Source organism: Pongo pygmaeus, chromosome 21, assembly GCF_028885625.2.
Source record: "Pongo pygmaeus isolate AG05252 chromosome 21, NHGRI_mPonPyg2-v2.0_pri, whole genome shotgun sequence".
Classification (NCBI taxonomy): domain Eukaryota; kingdom Metazoa; phylum Chordata; class Mammalia; order Primates; family Hominidae; genus Pongo; species Pongo pygmaeus.
Genome location: NC_072394.2, coordinates 39,566,587 through 39,582,195, shown reverse-complemented (window position 1 = coordinate 39,582,195; position 15,609 = coordinate 39,566,587). Strand labels below are relative to the sequence as shown.

Below are 15,609 nucleotides of genomic sequence, written 5' to 3'. Positions count from 1 at the left end.
GATAATAATTACTGTGAATATTGAATAAGTGGCCTTCAATAAATTATTTGTTTATTTATTTTCAGAGACAGGGTCTTGCTCTGTGGCCCAGGCCAGAGTGAAGTGGCACCATTATAGCTCCCTGCAGCCTCAAATTCTTGGCCTCAAGTTATCCTCTCACCTTAGCCTCCCAAAGTCCTGGGATTATAGGCATGAGCTACTGCACCCTGTCACAATAAATTGTTTAAATGGTTGCTATAATTATTCCTTAAATTATTCCTGGGGGCAGGGCGCAGTGTTTCACGCCTGTAATCCCAGCACTTTCGGAGGCCAAGGCAGGTGGATTATTTGAGGCCAGGAGTTCGAGACCAGCCTCACCAACATGGCGAAACCCTGACTCTACTAAAAAATAAATAAATAAATAAATACAAAAATTAGCCAGGCGTGGTGGTGCACACCTGTAATCCCAGCTACTCAGGAAGCTGAGGCATGAGAATCACTTGAACCCAGGAGGAGGAGGTTGCAGTGAGCAGAGATCGCACCACTGCACTCCAACCTGTGTGACGGAGAGAGACTCTGTTTCAAAAAAAAAAAATTATTATTCCTCGCTAGTATAGAAGGGTTTTATTCAGTGATGAGGGAAGGGTCAGCCTCAAGAGTTAGTAAGGCCAGGCATGGTGGCTAATGCCTGTAATCCCAGCACTTTGGGAGGCCAAGGTGGGCAAATCAATCATTTGAGGTCAGGAGTTCGAGACCAGCCTGGCTAACATGGTGAAAACCTGTCCCTACTAAAAATGCAAAATTAGCCAGGCGTGGTGGCGCATGCCTATATATGAGTAGCCTCAGCCTACTCAGGAGGCTGAGGCGGGAGAATTGCTTGAACCCAGGGGCGGAGGTTGCAGTGAGCCAAGATTGCCCCACTGTACTCCAGCCTAGGCGATAGAGCGAGACTTCTTCTCAAAAACAAAACAAAACAAAAAAAGAGTTAGTAAATAAGCACCTTCCTACCAGATGGTACTCAAAGGTTGTAATAACCAACTGCTTTGACCCGCACCTGTTCCTGTATATGCTGTTCCATCACTAGAGATTGATTCATTGGAATTCATTCACTGCATTCAGGTATCTTGCTCTCCTACCCTTTTTTTATTGTTGTTATTTTATTTTTATTTTTCTTACCCTTTTTTTAAGATGCAACTATCCCAGAAAGGGATAACACTTTAAGCTATTATTAATCGTTTGCACCCAAATGATGCATTTATTGTTGTCCTAACTGACAAGCAAGGCACAAAAACCTAGGCAGTCAAGGGGTTTGGCTGCTACAGGAGCTTATTTTCTTAAATGCTCTGATGGGCGTTTATTCTCATCCTAACTGACCTTAATACTATTTCTCATTCCTCTTCTATTTGTACATTGGCATACCAGCCAGATTGGGTTTCTTCTCTTTACCCAGTTGTACTTTGTACTTTCCTGCCTTGGCAGCTTAATTCAAGCCTTTCTTTTTTTCTTTTTTTGAGACAGGATCTCGCTCTGTCACTTAGGCTGGTGTACAGTGGCGCGATTTCAGCTCACTGCAGTCTCCACCTCCCGGGCTCAAGCAGTCGTCCCACCTCAGCCTCTCGAGCAGCTGGGACTACAGGCGCATGCCACCATGCCCAGCTAATTTTTGTATTTTTTTGTAAAGATGGGGTTTCACCATGTTGCCCAGGCTGGTCTCCAACTCCTGGGTTCAAGCAGTCTATATAATCCCTCCTGCAGTGCTAGGATTATAGGCATGAGCAACCACACCTGGCTGTCCTCAGAGTTAAACTTTAATATTAGTAGCATGTTGTTAACTTTATTTCTTTCCAAAGCAGATTTGAAAGGGCTAAAAGCATTCAGAAGTACAGAATAATTAATTGAAGAATTGGGCTGAAGAGAAAATAAGTCTAGAAAATAAGCTCTGACCAGGCACAGTGGCTCACGCCTGTAATCCCAGCACTTTGGGAGGCCAAGGCGGGCAGATCACCCGAGGTCAGGAGTTTGAGATCAGCCCGGCCAACATGGTGAAACCCTGTCTCTATAAAAATACAGAAATTAGCCAGGCATGGTGGCGAGTGCCTGTAGTCCCAGCTACTTGAGAGGCTAAGGCAAGAGAATCACTTGAATTCGGGAGGCGGAGGTTGCAGTGAGCCAAGATCACACCATTGCACTCCAGCCTGGGCAACAGATCGAGACTCCATCTCAAAAAAAAAGAAAAAAAAGAAAAGAAGCTCCTAAGCTCCTATATAACAACCAAACCACCCACCACCCATATCTTTTATGCCTTGCTTGTCATTCCACCACTTTTATTTCCAACCCGAGCTATAATAGCATTTAGCAAAGTATTTTGAGATCTGGTAGCAACATGGAACTTGTTGCTCCACATTTCTTTCTAAACACAATAAGGATGGTATCCCAAATCTTCCTGATACACCATTTAGCCTCCCTTTATTTCTCACAGCACTTGGACCCCTGGTTACAGTCAGTCAAAGACCATGAGCGGGAACGGGTCACGGCCAGCATAGCCCAAGTTCTGAAGTGCCTATCCAGACATCTCATCTTGAAGGTGAGAAGCCCTTCAGTTGCAGAGGAGGAAAGATCCAAAGCCATTCCCTCACTGCCTATTTCCCCTCCTCTTTATAACTCCCCAGGCTGGTTCTGTGTCCCTTTCGTGCTCATGTACTATCATAGCACTTAGCATTGTCTTCATATCTGCTCTTCTCCTGAGCAGCTTGGGGCCAGTTGCTGTGTTGATAAATCTTTGCATCGCCATTGCTTAACACAACAGCTGGAACATAATGATATAGTAACTATAACCTGAAAATACCTGAGGCCCGCAGTGGCCTAGTCTCTGTATAGTATTATATTTGAGTGCAGCAGGCAAATTTAAATAAATCAACTTCAACATCTCCCAGCAACTCAAAGAGAGTGGTACTATGGCACCTCTTCAGATCCTCACATTTCTCTTTCTCTCTCTCACTTCTCAGTTCTGAATCATCTCCTCTATGGCATCTCATTATTATTTTGATCATTATTCAAGGCAGGGTCTTGATCCATCGCTCAGGCTGGAGTGTAGTGGGGCCATCATAGCTCACTGCAGCCTTGAACTCCTGACCTCAGACAATCTTCCTGCCTCAGCCTTCCAAGTAGCTGGGACTACAGTCACATGCCACCACGCCTGGCTAATTTTTAAAATTTTTTGTAGGCCAGGCACAGTGGCTCACGCCTGTAATCCCAGCACTTTGAGAGGCCAAGGCAGGCGGATCATGAGGTCAGGAGATCGAGATCCTCCTGGCTAACATGGTGAAACTCCGTCTCTACTAAAAATACAGAAACAATTAGCCGGGCATGGTGGCGGGCGCCTGTAGTCCCAGCTACTCGGGAGGCTGAGGCAGGAGAATGGTGTGAACCCGGGAGGCGGAACTTGCAGTGAGCCGAGATCGCGCCGCTGCATTCCAGCCTCCGTCTCAAAAAAATAAGACTCCGTCTCAAAAAAAAAAATTTTTTTTTTGTAGAGACAGGGGTCTCACTTTGTTGCCCAGGCTGGTCTTGAACTCCTGGCTTCAAGTAATCCTCCTGCCTCAGCCTCCCAAAGCACTGGGAATACAGGCATGAGCCACTGCACCCAACCTTATCTCTTTTAAAAAAATCTTCTCCTTGAATTACTCGAACCCGGGAGGCAGAGGTTGCAGTGAGCCAAGATCATGCCACTGCACTCCCGCCTGGGCAACAAAGAGTGAAACTCCATCTAAAAAGAAAAAAATCTCCTTTATTTTTCACTCACTCTCTCACTTCTTGGTTGAGAATCTTCTCCATAACTTCTAACAAGAATTCCTCAAAACTTAGTTCCTCCTTCCTGGGTCTACTCCTTTTTCCACCTGATAATCTCTTTGCCCTTCCCTGAGCAGGTTTTCTAGCCATTGGAGCGTCTCCTGTCCCCATCCATCATTTCTCCAACCTGCATAATAAGGCCTGGGAATTGGAAGAGAGATTGGTAGGGTGGGAATGCTAGGTCCTTATACCAAAATTTTCTTCAGATAATTTGTTTTTTTTTTTCTTTTCTTTCTTTTTTACTTTTCTTTTCCTGCCCAAAGCACAAGAGGGAAAATAATTTTTTTGTTCCTGATACAGATGTTCTAACAGTCACATTTAAAAGGACTGCATTCCAGTCAGTCCTTTATTTCTCACATTGAAACGATATCCAAACTTATTAAAGTAAGTGCAGCCCCTCCAACTATGCTACTTCCTTTTTTCTCTTTAGTGAATAAAAGCAAGTAACTTCTGGCCATCACTGACTACCCTGTTATTCTATACCAACAATGCATTGTTGTTTCTTCCACAACCCTCGACCTCTAATTTTGGCGACAGATTAAAGAAGAGAGTTTCAGATGATTCCCTCCTGTACGTTAATCTCTCTCCAGGTCCTGGAGATCTTTCTTAGCGTATTATTTTCCTACAGAGAGTTGCAAATATGGGGCCGGGAGCAGTGGCTCACGCCTGTAATCCCAGCACTTAAGAAGGCCGAGGCAGGTGGATCACTTGAGCTCAGGAGTTTGAGACCAGCCTGGCCAACATGGTGAAACCCCGTCTCTATTAAAAATACAAAAATTAGCCAGGAGTGGTGGCGGGCACCTATAATCCCAGCTATCCAGGAGGCTGAGGCAGGAGAATCGCTTGAAGCTGGGAGACGGAGGCTGTGGGGAGCCAAGATCACACCACTGCACTCTCCAGCCTGGGCTACAGAACAAGACTCCATCTCAAAAAAAACAAAACAAACAAACAAAAAAAACAAAGAGAGAGAGTTGCAAAATATGAGAGTGGTTAACCTGGATGCCACTGGGGTCTGTGAACATCCACAAGTTATATGCAGAATGTGCAGTATGTGGTGTGGTGCAGTCTTCTGGATTTTCCTTTTTTTTTTTTTTTTTGAGCCAGGATCTCATTCTGTCACCCAGGCTGGAGTGCAGTGGCATGATCATGGCTCACTGCAGCCTTAACCTCCCAGGCCCGAGCAATCCTCCTGTCTCAGCCTCCCTAGTAGCTGGGACTACAGGCACACACCACCACGCCTGGCTAATTTTTATTTATTTATTGTTTTTTTGGTAGAGATGGGATTTCACCATGTTGCCCTGGCTGGTCTCAAATTCCCGGGCTCAAGTGGTCCTCCTTCCTTGGCTTTCCAAAGTGCTGGGATTACAGACATGAGCTACCACGCCTGTCCTCTTCTCGATTTTTCTGAGGAAGGTCCATAGTTTTTTTTTAAATCAGTTTTATTGAGGTATAATTTGTATACAATGAATTTATCCAATTTAAGTATACAGTTCAATGAGTTTTGACAGATATATATTATCTGGGTCTCTAACTTTTCTCATATTCTCAAAGAAATCTAAGAATAAAGAATAAAATTAAACAAGCATTTAGTAATCAAACTAGGAGCATAATTCTTCAGTGGCCTTTTTTGTCTTGATAAAGTTTGGGGGTTCTTAATATTATGATTATAAAACTTAGGGCTGGGTGCGGTGGCTCACGCCTGTAATCCCAGCACTTTGGGAGGCCGAGGCAGGTGGATCACGAGGTCAGGAGATGGAGACCATCCTGGCTAACACAATGAAACCCCGTCTCTAATAAAAATACAAAAAATTAGCCGGGCGTGGTGACAGGTGCCTGTAGTCCCAGCTACTCGGGACACTGAGGCAGGAGAATGGCGTGAACCCGGGAGGCAGAGCTTGCAGTGAGCCGAGATCACGCAACTGCACTCCAACCTGGGCGACAGAGCGAGACTCCATCTCAAAAAAAAAAAAAAGTTATTAGCTGTTTGTCATTCAGTGACAGGTGCAGGCCACCACGCCTGGCTAATTTTTGTAGTTTTAGTAGAGACGAAGTTTCACCATGTTGGCCAGGCTGGTCTCGAATCCCTGGCCTCAAGTGATCTGCTTGCCTCGGCCTCCCAAAGTGCTGGGATTACAGGCAGAGCCACCACGCCTGGCACCTTCCAAGTTCTTTTTTGTGCATGAGTGTGTAGGGGTGGGGGCTTCCACTTCCAATTTGTTCTCTACATATAGCCAGAGTCATCCTCTTCAGACCCATGTCATTCTTGCTTTTGATTTGTTTCTTTGTTTTCTCCCCTGTGTTTTATTTTTCTTCATTTTCTTTTTTTGCCCCATGTCACTTCTTTGATCCAGTGATTTCCAAACTGATCTTAGAATACGGGGTCGTGTCTGATGTAGGTCTGTCTGCCTCTCTACACCTAACTCCCCTGACTTACCACACGGCAGCCACCTTTACATTCCTTCTTCCCACATAAGGCTCATCTTGCCTCATGGCCTTTGCACTTGCTCCCTTCTCTGCTTGGAATGACCTTCCCTAGCTCTGCACAGAGCCAGCCCCTCCTGGTTCTTCAGCACTGTGTTCAGATGTCTCGACCTCAAAAGGGCCTCTGCTCACCACAGACAGACCTACGCTTGCTCTCTGTCTCATCACTCTCTCCTTCCTAGGGCTGTCTAGAATCAGAGGTTATCTGGCTTGATTCTTTCTTTACTGCTGTGTTATCTGTTTCCCACTAATAGAATGTAAATTCTACCAGTGATTATGCTTTTTTTTTTTTTTTTTTTTTTAATGTGAGACAGGGTCTTGCTCTGTCACCCAAGTTGGAGTACAGTAGCGCAATCACAGCTCACTGCAGCCTCAACCTCCTGGCCTTAAGCAATGCTCCTGCCTTAGCCTCCCGAGTAGCTGGGACTACAGTCATGTGCCACCATGCCTGGTTAATTGTTTTATGTTTTATACAGATGGGGGTTGCACTATATTGCCCAAGCTGGTCCAAACTCTTGGGCTCAAACAATCCTCCCACCTCTGCCTCCCAAAATGCTGGGATTACAAACATGAGCCACTGTGCCTTGCAATTATACTTGTCTTGTTCACCACAGTAGCCCCAGTGTCTGCCTAGCACAGAATCTGCCATGTGGTTGATGCTGAATTCAATATTGATTGAGTAAATGTAAGTCAACCCATGTCCCTTCTCTGCTCAAGACCCTCTGATGGCCAAAGTCCTCGCAATGTTCTACAGGTTGCGACACCTTCTGGCCCATTCTTCATCTACTTCCTATTTCTTTCCCTCTCGTTAACATCGCTGCAGCCAACCTAACCTACTTATGGTTCCTCAGAAACACCAAACACACCGTCTCAGTCCTTGGCGCTTGCCATTCTCTCTGCCCAGAATACTCTTCTCCCAGGTATCAATCTCTCATTTCAATATTAGTGAGGCCTTCCCTGACCATCCTAAAATAACAATTATTATCCCTTTCCCCTGAATTTTTGTTAATCATGACATTTATCATCATTTGATACATAATACATTTTACATATTTATTTTGTTTACTTTGTGTTTCCCCAACTAGATCATCACCTCCACAAGCAGGGATATTCTCTTTTGTTGACTGCTTATATCCCCAGTGCCAGTCATAGTTCCTGGCACATAACAGACACTGTATTTATTGGTTGATTGAATGAGTGAAGGTTATATCAGTGAATTAAAGATGTTACATAGCTTTGCGTGTTGCTGTGTTTACTGTAAATAGATTGTAAACGCTGTTCACAATATTTCTGTGTCTTATTTCTGTAGAGCCATGGAAGAAATTTCTTTCCATCTCAACCCTAGGAAAAGCTATGCTTCCTCTGTGTGGCTAGTTGCTTCTTATCTTAAGGACAGCGTGAATCATGTTATATGGATCATTGTGTGCACCTCTACATTAGCCATGAGAGAGTTCAGAGCCTTGCTCCGTGGCCTGCCTCAAGCAAATGATGATTATGCATTCTGCATGCCAACCAAATTCTTAACTTCATTTATCTTTTCTACTTTAATGTTTTATTTTTATTATTTTTAATTTTTATTTATTTATTTATTTTGAAATGGAGTCTCATTCTGTTGCCCCGGCTGGAGTACAGTGGTGCAATCTCGGCTGACTGCAACCGCCGCCTACCAGGTTCAAGCAATTCTCCTGCCTCAGCCTCCCGAGTAGCTGGGATTACAGGCATGCGCCACCACGCAGCTAATTTTTTTGTATTTTTAGTACAGACGGGGTTTCACCATGTTGGCCAGGCTGGTCTTGAACTCCTGACCTCAAATGATATGTCCGCCTTGGCCTCCCAAAGTGCTGGGGTTGTAGGCATGAACCACCGTGCCCAGCCAATATTTTAATTTATCCAGTTTTCTCCAGTATTTATTTAAAGTTATATTTCTTTTTCTGGTATGATTTTTCCAGCTACATTACATGGGTTTTTTTCCATAATCAAGCGGGATATTAAAAAATGAATTTTATAAATAGAATTAAGTGCTATATCTCAACTTTGCGTTCAGCTTTTTATTTTTATTTTTTATTTTATATATGTATGTATGTATGTATTTATGTATTTATTTATTTATTTTGAGATGGAGTCTCACTCTTGTCGCCCAGGCTGGAATGCAGTGGCGCGATCTCGGCTTACTACAACCTGCACCTCCCAGGTTCAAGCGATTCTCCTTCCTCAGCCTCCTGAGTAGCTGGGATTACAGGTGCCCGCCACCACACCTGGCTGATTTTCATACTTTTAGCAGAGATGGGGTTTCGCCATGTTGGCCAGGCAGGCTGGTCTCGAATCCCTGACCTCAGGTGATCCACACGCCTCGGCCTCCCAAATTGCTGGAATTACTGGCATGAGCTGCTGCTCCTGGCCGCATTCAGCTTTTTTACTTAGCAGAATAGCACATTATAAATTCCTTAGATACTCGATTTTTAATGGTTGTACTCGTAGACTGGCTGTAAGATAATTCCCTTTACTACTGTCATGCAATTATTTCCAAAGTGCGGTCTTTAGACCACCGCTGGGTCTATACCCCAAAGAAAGGAGATCAGTATATGGAAGCGATATCTGCACTCCCTTGTTTGTTGCGACACTCTTCACAATAGCCAAAGTTTGGAAGCAGCCTAAGTGTCCATCAACAGATGAATGGATAAAGAAAATGTGGTTCTTATACACAATGAAGTACTATTCAGCCATAAAAGGAATGAGATCCTGTCATTTGCAACAACATGGATGGTACTGGAGGTCATTATGCTAAGTGAAATATGCCAGGCATAGAAAGACAAACATCACATGTTCTCACATATTGTGGGACCTGAAAATGAAAACAGTTTAACTCATGGAGATAGAGAATGGAAGGATAGTTATCAGAGGCTGGGAAGGGTCGTGGCAGGATTGGGGAGAGGTGGGCATAGTTAATAGGTACCAAAAACATTGTTAGAATGAATAAGACCTAATATTTTATAGCACAACAGGGTGACTATTGTGCATTAGTAATTTTTTAATAATATTAAAAATTTAATACATTTTTATTTAGTAACATTAAATGTACGTTTATTGGCCAGCTGCAGTGGCTCAGGCCTGTAATTTGGGAAGCTGAGGTGGGTGGATCACTTGAGGTCAGGAGTTTGAGACCAGCCTGGCCAACACAACAAAACCCCATCTCTACTAAAAATACAAAAATCAGCTGGGTGCGGTGGCTCACACCTGTAATTCCAGCTACTCGGGAGGCTGAGGCAGGAGAATCGCTTGAACCGGGGAGGCGGAGGTTGCAGTGAGCTGAGATCGTGCCATTGCACTCCAGCCTGAGTGAAAAGGGCAAAACTCTGTTTCAAAAAAAAAAAATTTATTAAAATAACTAAAAGAATATAATTAGACTGTTTATAACACAAAGGATAAATGCTTGAGGGGGTGGATACTCCATTTTACATGATGTGATTACTATGCGTTGCATGCCTGTATCAAAACATCTGTATATCCCACAAATATATAGACCTACTATGTACTCCCAAAAATTAAAATTAAAAAATAAAAATAAAAACAGTGCTGGAATTAACATCTTTATGCACAAAGCTTTTTCATTTTTCAGATTGTTTACTTAGGTTAGAATTTCCCTATTTCTTAATAACACCATCTACTGGCTATACCGTGTCTACCTGTGTTAAATATGAACCCTGCAGAGATCTACAGGCTGATTGTGACCCTTACACTTCCCTTGAGTTGAGAGTAGAATTGGGATTACTTCTCAACAACTCAAATCGAAGGCACTAAATGCACGTGTATTCTGATGTCATTTTTCTTTTTCTTTCTCAAGCTTCCACTGCGATTCCAAAGACTTGGACACCTAGTGGCTCTGATGGCACTACTCTGTGGGGACCCACAGGAAAAGGTGGCCGAGGAGGCTGCAGAGGGCATTCACTCCCTGCTGCATATCACCCTGAGGCTGAAGTGTAAGGCACTGCTGAAGGCCGCGAGGTCCTGAGTGAAGTCTCCAGCACAACATAAGCACCAGCCCTCCTTACGCATTCAGTCCCCATGTTCTGGAAAGGCCTTTTACAGTAGTTCATAAAGAGAAAGATACATGGTCCGTAGGCAGAGATGAAGCAACACTAACTTAATAATTAGAATCCTAACACTAGATCAGACCCATCATTGTCATCCATCTGCATAGCCAGGGAGTGGCTAACATGTGGCCCTGTGGACAAACTAGAGTGATTAGTTTGGTCAGAAGTAGGAGTGAGGCTGGGCGCAGTGGCTCACTCCTATATTCATAGCATTTTGCCAGGCGAAGCCGGGAGGACTGCGTGGGCCCAGGAGTTCAAGACCAGCCTGGGCAACATGGAAAACCCCTTCTCTATAGAAGATTTTAAAAATTAGCTGACATGGTGGAATATGCCTATAATCTCAACTACTCAGGAGGCGAAGGTGGGAGAATCGCTTGAGCCCAGGAGGTCAAGGCTGCAGGAAAATTAATGTCCTTATGTAGGGAAATTACAGGGGCCATGAGTAAGAATCAAATCTAGTTGCTGGGTTCAGGAAAAGTAATCCAGAGAATAAAGAGCAGTTTGCCACCTGAAGAGGTAAGAAGAGTGTATTAGGCAGAAGGAATGGCTAAGGAAAGGAACCTGGGTAGGCAGGAGCTTGAGGAGTTTGAAAAAAAGAGAGAGGGCCAGTGTGGTCAAGGAATGAATCACTGACTTCCATGGTTAGAAGGGACTTTAGAGGATATCTAACCCAGCATTCCCCCAGTGTTTGAATCTCAGTCTACTCCATCCCTACCAAGTACAGTCATGCACCATATAATGACATTTCAGTCAACAACTGATCATGTATGGGTCACGGAAGATTAGAATGGAGCTGACATTTTTCTTTTTATTTTATTTGATTTTATTTTGAGATGGAGTCTCACTCTGTCGCCCAGGCTGGAGTGAAGTGGTGTGATGTCAGCTCACTGCAACCTCCACCTCCCAGGTTCAAGCAGTTCTCATGCCTCAGTCTCCCGAGTAGCTGGGATTACAGGCAGCCGCCACCACACCCAGCCAATTTTTGTATTTTTAGTAGAGACGGGGTTTCACCATCTCTACTAAATGTTACTTAATGTTGGCCAGGCTGGTCTCGAACTCCTGATCTCAAGTGATCTGCCCGCCTCAGCATCCCAAAATGCTAGGATTACAGGTGTGAACCACCACACCCAGCCTTATTATTATTATTTTGTGTGTGTGTGTGTGTGTGTTTTTTTTAATTATTATACTTTAGGTTTTATGGTACATGTGCGCAATGTGCAGGTTAGTTACATGTGTATACATGTGCCATGCTGGTGCGCTGCACCCACTAACTCGTCATCTAGCATTAGGTATATCTCCCAATGCTATCCCTCCCCCCTCCCCCCACCCCACAAGGGAGTCTCGACTTGGCACGGTGGCTCACACCTGTAATCCCAGCACTTTGGGAGGCCAAGGCGGGTGGATCACGAGGTCAAGAGATCGAGACCATCCTGGCCAACCTGGTGAAACCCCGTCTCTACTAAAAATACAAAAATTAGCTGAGCGTGGCGACAAGCCTGTAGTCCCAGCTACTTGGGAGGCTGAGGCAGGAGAATCGCTTGAACCTGGGAGGTGGAGGTTGCAGTGAGCCAAGATCACACCACTGTACTCCAGCCTGGTGACAGAACAAGACTCCATCTCAAAAAGAAAAAAAAAAGAAAGAAAAAAGAATAAAAAGAAACAAAGTCTCACTATGTTGCCCAGGCTGGTCTCCAACTCCTGAGCTCAAGCAGTCCTCCTACCTCAGCCTCCTAAAGTGCAGGGACTACAGGTGTCCACCACCGTACCCAGCTGAGCTGAAAGTTTTCTATCATCTAGTGACATTGTAGCCATCATAACATTACAGTACAATGCATTACTCAAGTTTGTGGTGATACTGGTGTAAACAAACCTACTGCACTGCCAGTCATATAAAAGTATAGCACCTACAATTAGGTACAGTATATATCCTTGGTAATGATAATAACTATGTTACTGGTTCATTTATTTACTATACAGTTTATCATTATTTTAGCATGACTCCTTCTACTTATTAAAAAAACAGTTAGCTGTGAAACATCCCCAGGCAGGCCCTTCAGAGGTATTCCTGAAGAAGGCATTGTTATCATAGGAGATGACAGTTCCATGCGTGTTATTGCCCTGAATACCTTCCAGTGGGGCAGGATGTGGAGATGGAAGACAGTGGTATTGATTATCCTGATCTTGTGTAGGCCTAGGCTAGCATGTGTTTTTGTCTTAGTTTTTAACAAAAACACTTTAGAATGTAAAAAAAAAAAAAAAAAAAAATTAGGCCAGGCGCAGTGGCTCATGCCTATAATCCCAGCACTTTGGGAGGCCGAGGAGGGTCCATCACCTGAGGTCAGGAATTCAAGACCAGCCTGGCCAACAGGGCAAAACCCCATCTCTACTAAAAATACAAAAATTAGCCTGGCGTGGTGGTGCGGGCTTATAGTCCCAGCTACTCAGGAGGCTGAGGCAGGAGAATCGCTTAACCGTGGGAGGTGGAGGTTGCAGTGAGCCGAGATCGCACCACTGCACTCCAGCCTGGGTGACAGAGTGAGAGACTCTGTCTTAAAAAAAAAAAGTATAGTCTGTGTGATGTTCATGCAGTGACGCAATAGCCTAACAGTGCATTTCTCAAAACGTATCCCTGTTGTTAAGCTACACACAACCGTAGTTCCTCTGCCTCGGTCTGCGCTTCACATGGATGAGGAAGCTCCATGCTTCCCAAAGCAACTGTCCTGTCGTTGGGCACCTCTGAGTATGAGCAATCTCTACCAGGTATACAGCCAAAGAAATACAGTTGATTATTGATTCAGCAAATAGTTATGAAGCATTTATTGTTCTAGTGATGCATCAGTAAACAAGACAAACAAGATACCTTCCCCCAGGGAACTTATTTTCTGGTTGGAGAGAAAGTATCCTCAGCCAAGGGCTCAAAGATAAATTTTCCATCTACGAATTTCCAGCAAATATTAGGTCACAATAAAACATGAGAAAAACAAGACACCACAAGGAGCATTGGCATACTTGACACATGATGAAGAGTTCTGATATCAGAATTATCATACACAGTATAAAGTTGGGCAATTTTTTCTGGGAACCTAAGCTTCGTAGGGAGACCCCTCACAATTCCTCACCAGTGGGGAAATAAGGTAGCATGCTTTGGTTGTACTCACAAATCACTCAAATGCTCTGGTCTTACAAAAAGCTCTTTGCTTTTGCTTTTTTTTTTTCTTCTTCTTTTTAAAGACAGGGTTGGCTGGGCATGGTGGCTCATGCCTGTAATCCCAGCACTTGGGGAGGCTGAGGTGGGTGGATCACCTGAGGTCAGGAGTTCGAGACCAGTCTGAACCAAAATGGAGAAATCCCGTCTCTACTAAAAATACAAAATTAGCTGGGTGTGGTGGCGCATGCCTGTAATCCCAGCTACTCAGGAGGCTGAGGCAGGAGAATCACCTCCAGGAGGCAGAGGTTGCAGTGAGCTGAGATCGCGCCATTGCACTCCAGCCTGGGCGATAAGAGTGAAACTCTGCCTCAAAAAAAAAAAAAAAAAGACAGGGTCTTAACTCTGTCACCCAGGCTGGAGTGTAGTGGTGTGATCTCATTTCACTGCAAGCTCCACCTCTTGGGTTCAAGTGAACCTCCCACCTCAGCCTCCCATGTAGTTGGGACTACAGGAGAGCGCCACCATGCTTGGCTAATTTTTTTATTTTTTGGTAGAGTCAAGGTTTCACCATGTTGGCCAGGGTTGTCTCGAACTCTTGACTTAAAGTGATCCATCTGCCTCGACCTCCTCTTTGTTTTCTGTTTTGGCTCTTTTTATGTATTGTTCTAGAAGAAAAGAGAAATAAATCAGCCTTCAGATGAACACACACTCCCTCCCCCAGGCATTTTTGTTCAAGTGAAAAAGAAGAGTGAGCTCTTGGGATCCACTTTAAACTGAATATCAACCAGACCTGTAAAATCAAGAAAAAAAAAAGAAGCCAGAAAGTATTAATATTTTATATTTTCTTTTCAGATATCACTCATGACAAGAAAAATCAGCAAAGCTTGAAAAGAGCATTGACAAAATGTCGAGAATTCCTGGAGCTCTACAGCTCTGCCGCTAAATGCTTCTACAGCTGTCCCTTCAGAATTGCCCAGGTAATAAGAATGGCTAAAATTATAACCACAGCCAGAAGTGTTGGCAAGGGTGGGGAACAACCAGAAGTCTCCTGCATTTATTCATGGAAACGTAAAATAGTAAAAACCACTTTGGAAAAAGTTCTGGTCGTTTCTTATAAAACAAAACCATACACAATTGCCCAGGGAATGTGGTCTCTAAACGTTCCGTAGTTTGGAGACAAGGCACCATCTTCCTGGCCCATATACACCTTGCCTTCTTAGTTTGGGGGTTAAGGTCAACCTGCCATTGAGGCCAGTATCCCTGGATTTCACTTCATACCAGCTCTGCTCCTACTATTAATAATTGCCAGTCTCTTGCAGACGTAAATGCTGGTCACAAAAAGGAGCTGCAAGAGAGTATGGTTGATCCAACAAGCCAGACATTTTTAAATTAATGTAGTTATTCATTATTCAATAAATACTTATACATCTGCCAGGTACCAGGTATGCTAGGGGATAGGGGAAAATAAAGAAAACCCACAGATCTTACTCATGTGGGGTGAAAGGTACCAAGTAATTTCATCTCTCTGCACATCAGTTTTCTCATCTGTGCGATGGAGATCTGTAAAAATTGGGACAGTTTTTATAATTTCTTTTTTACAATTTACACTGTTTACAATTCAGTCGTTGTTAAATGAGATATCGTATGGAAAATGCTTTGCTAAATGCTTGTCACATAGTAAGTGCCCAGTAGATTGTACCTATTATAATCATGTGAAGGACTTTATCTACTACCAAATGCAATGAGAAACAGAATGACACACTCTTTTAGTATGTTGTCTCCTAACAAGGCATTTTAATTATGCCTGGAAACCTGTTAGCTGTGTAACATTAGGGCCTTTTTTTTTAAGTCCTGTCCTATAAAAGTATGACTCTTTCTGAAGATCTCATAATAAAGTTTCTTTCTTTTTCTGTTCTTTTCTTTTTGTTTTGTTTTGTTTTGTTGGTGGGGGGCTGTTTCTTTGAGACAGAGTTTCGCTCTTGTTGCCCAGGCTGGAGTGCAATGGCGCAATCTTGGCTCACTGTAACCTCCGCCTCCTGGGTTCAAGCGATTCTCCTGCCT

General features: G+C 43.8%; 1 protein-coding gene across 1 annotated transcript in view; it reads left to right on the top strand.

The window, feature by feature from the left end:
- MROH8 (maestro heat like repeat family member 8) overlaps positions 1–15,609 on the top strand; it is a 74,650-nt gene that overhangs the window by 19,337 nt on the left and 39,704 nt on the right. Inside the window, exons 8-10 of the mRNA XM_054467146.2 lie at positions 2,459–2,563; positions 10,151–10,286; positions 14,401–14,525. Coding sequence (XP_054323121.2) covers positions 2,459–2,563; positions 10,151–10,286; positions 14,401–14,525 — 366 coding nt within the window. The remainder of the gene's footprint in view (positions 1–2,458; positions 2,564–10,150; positions 10,287–14,400; positions 14,526–15,609) is intronic.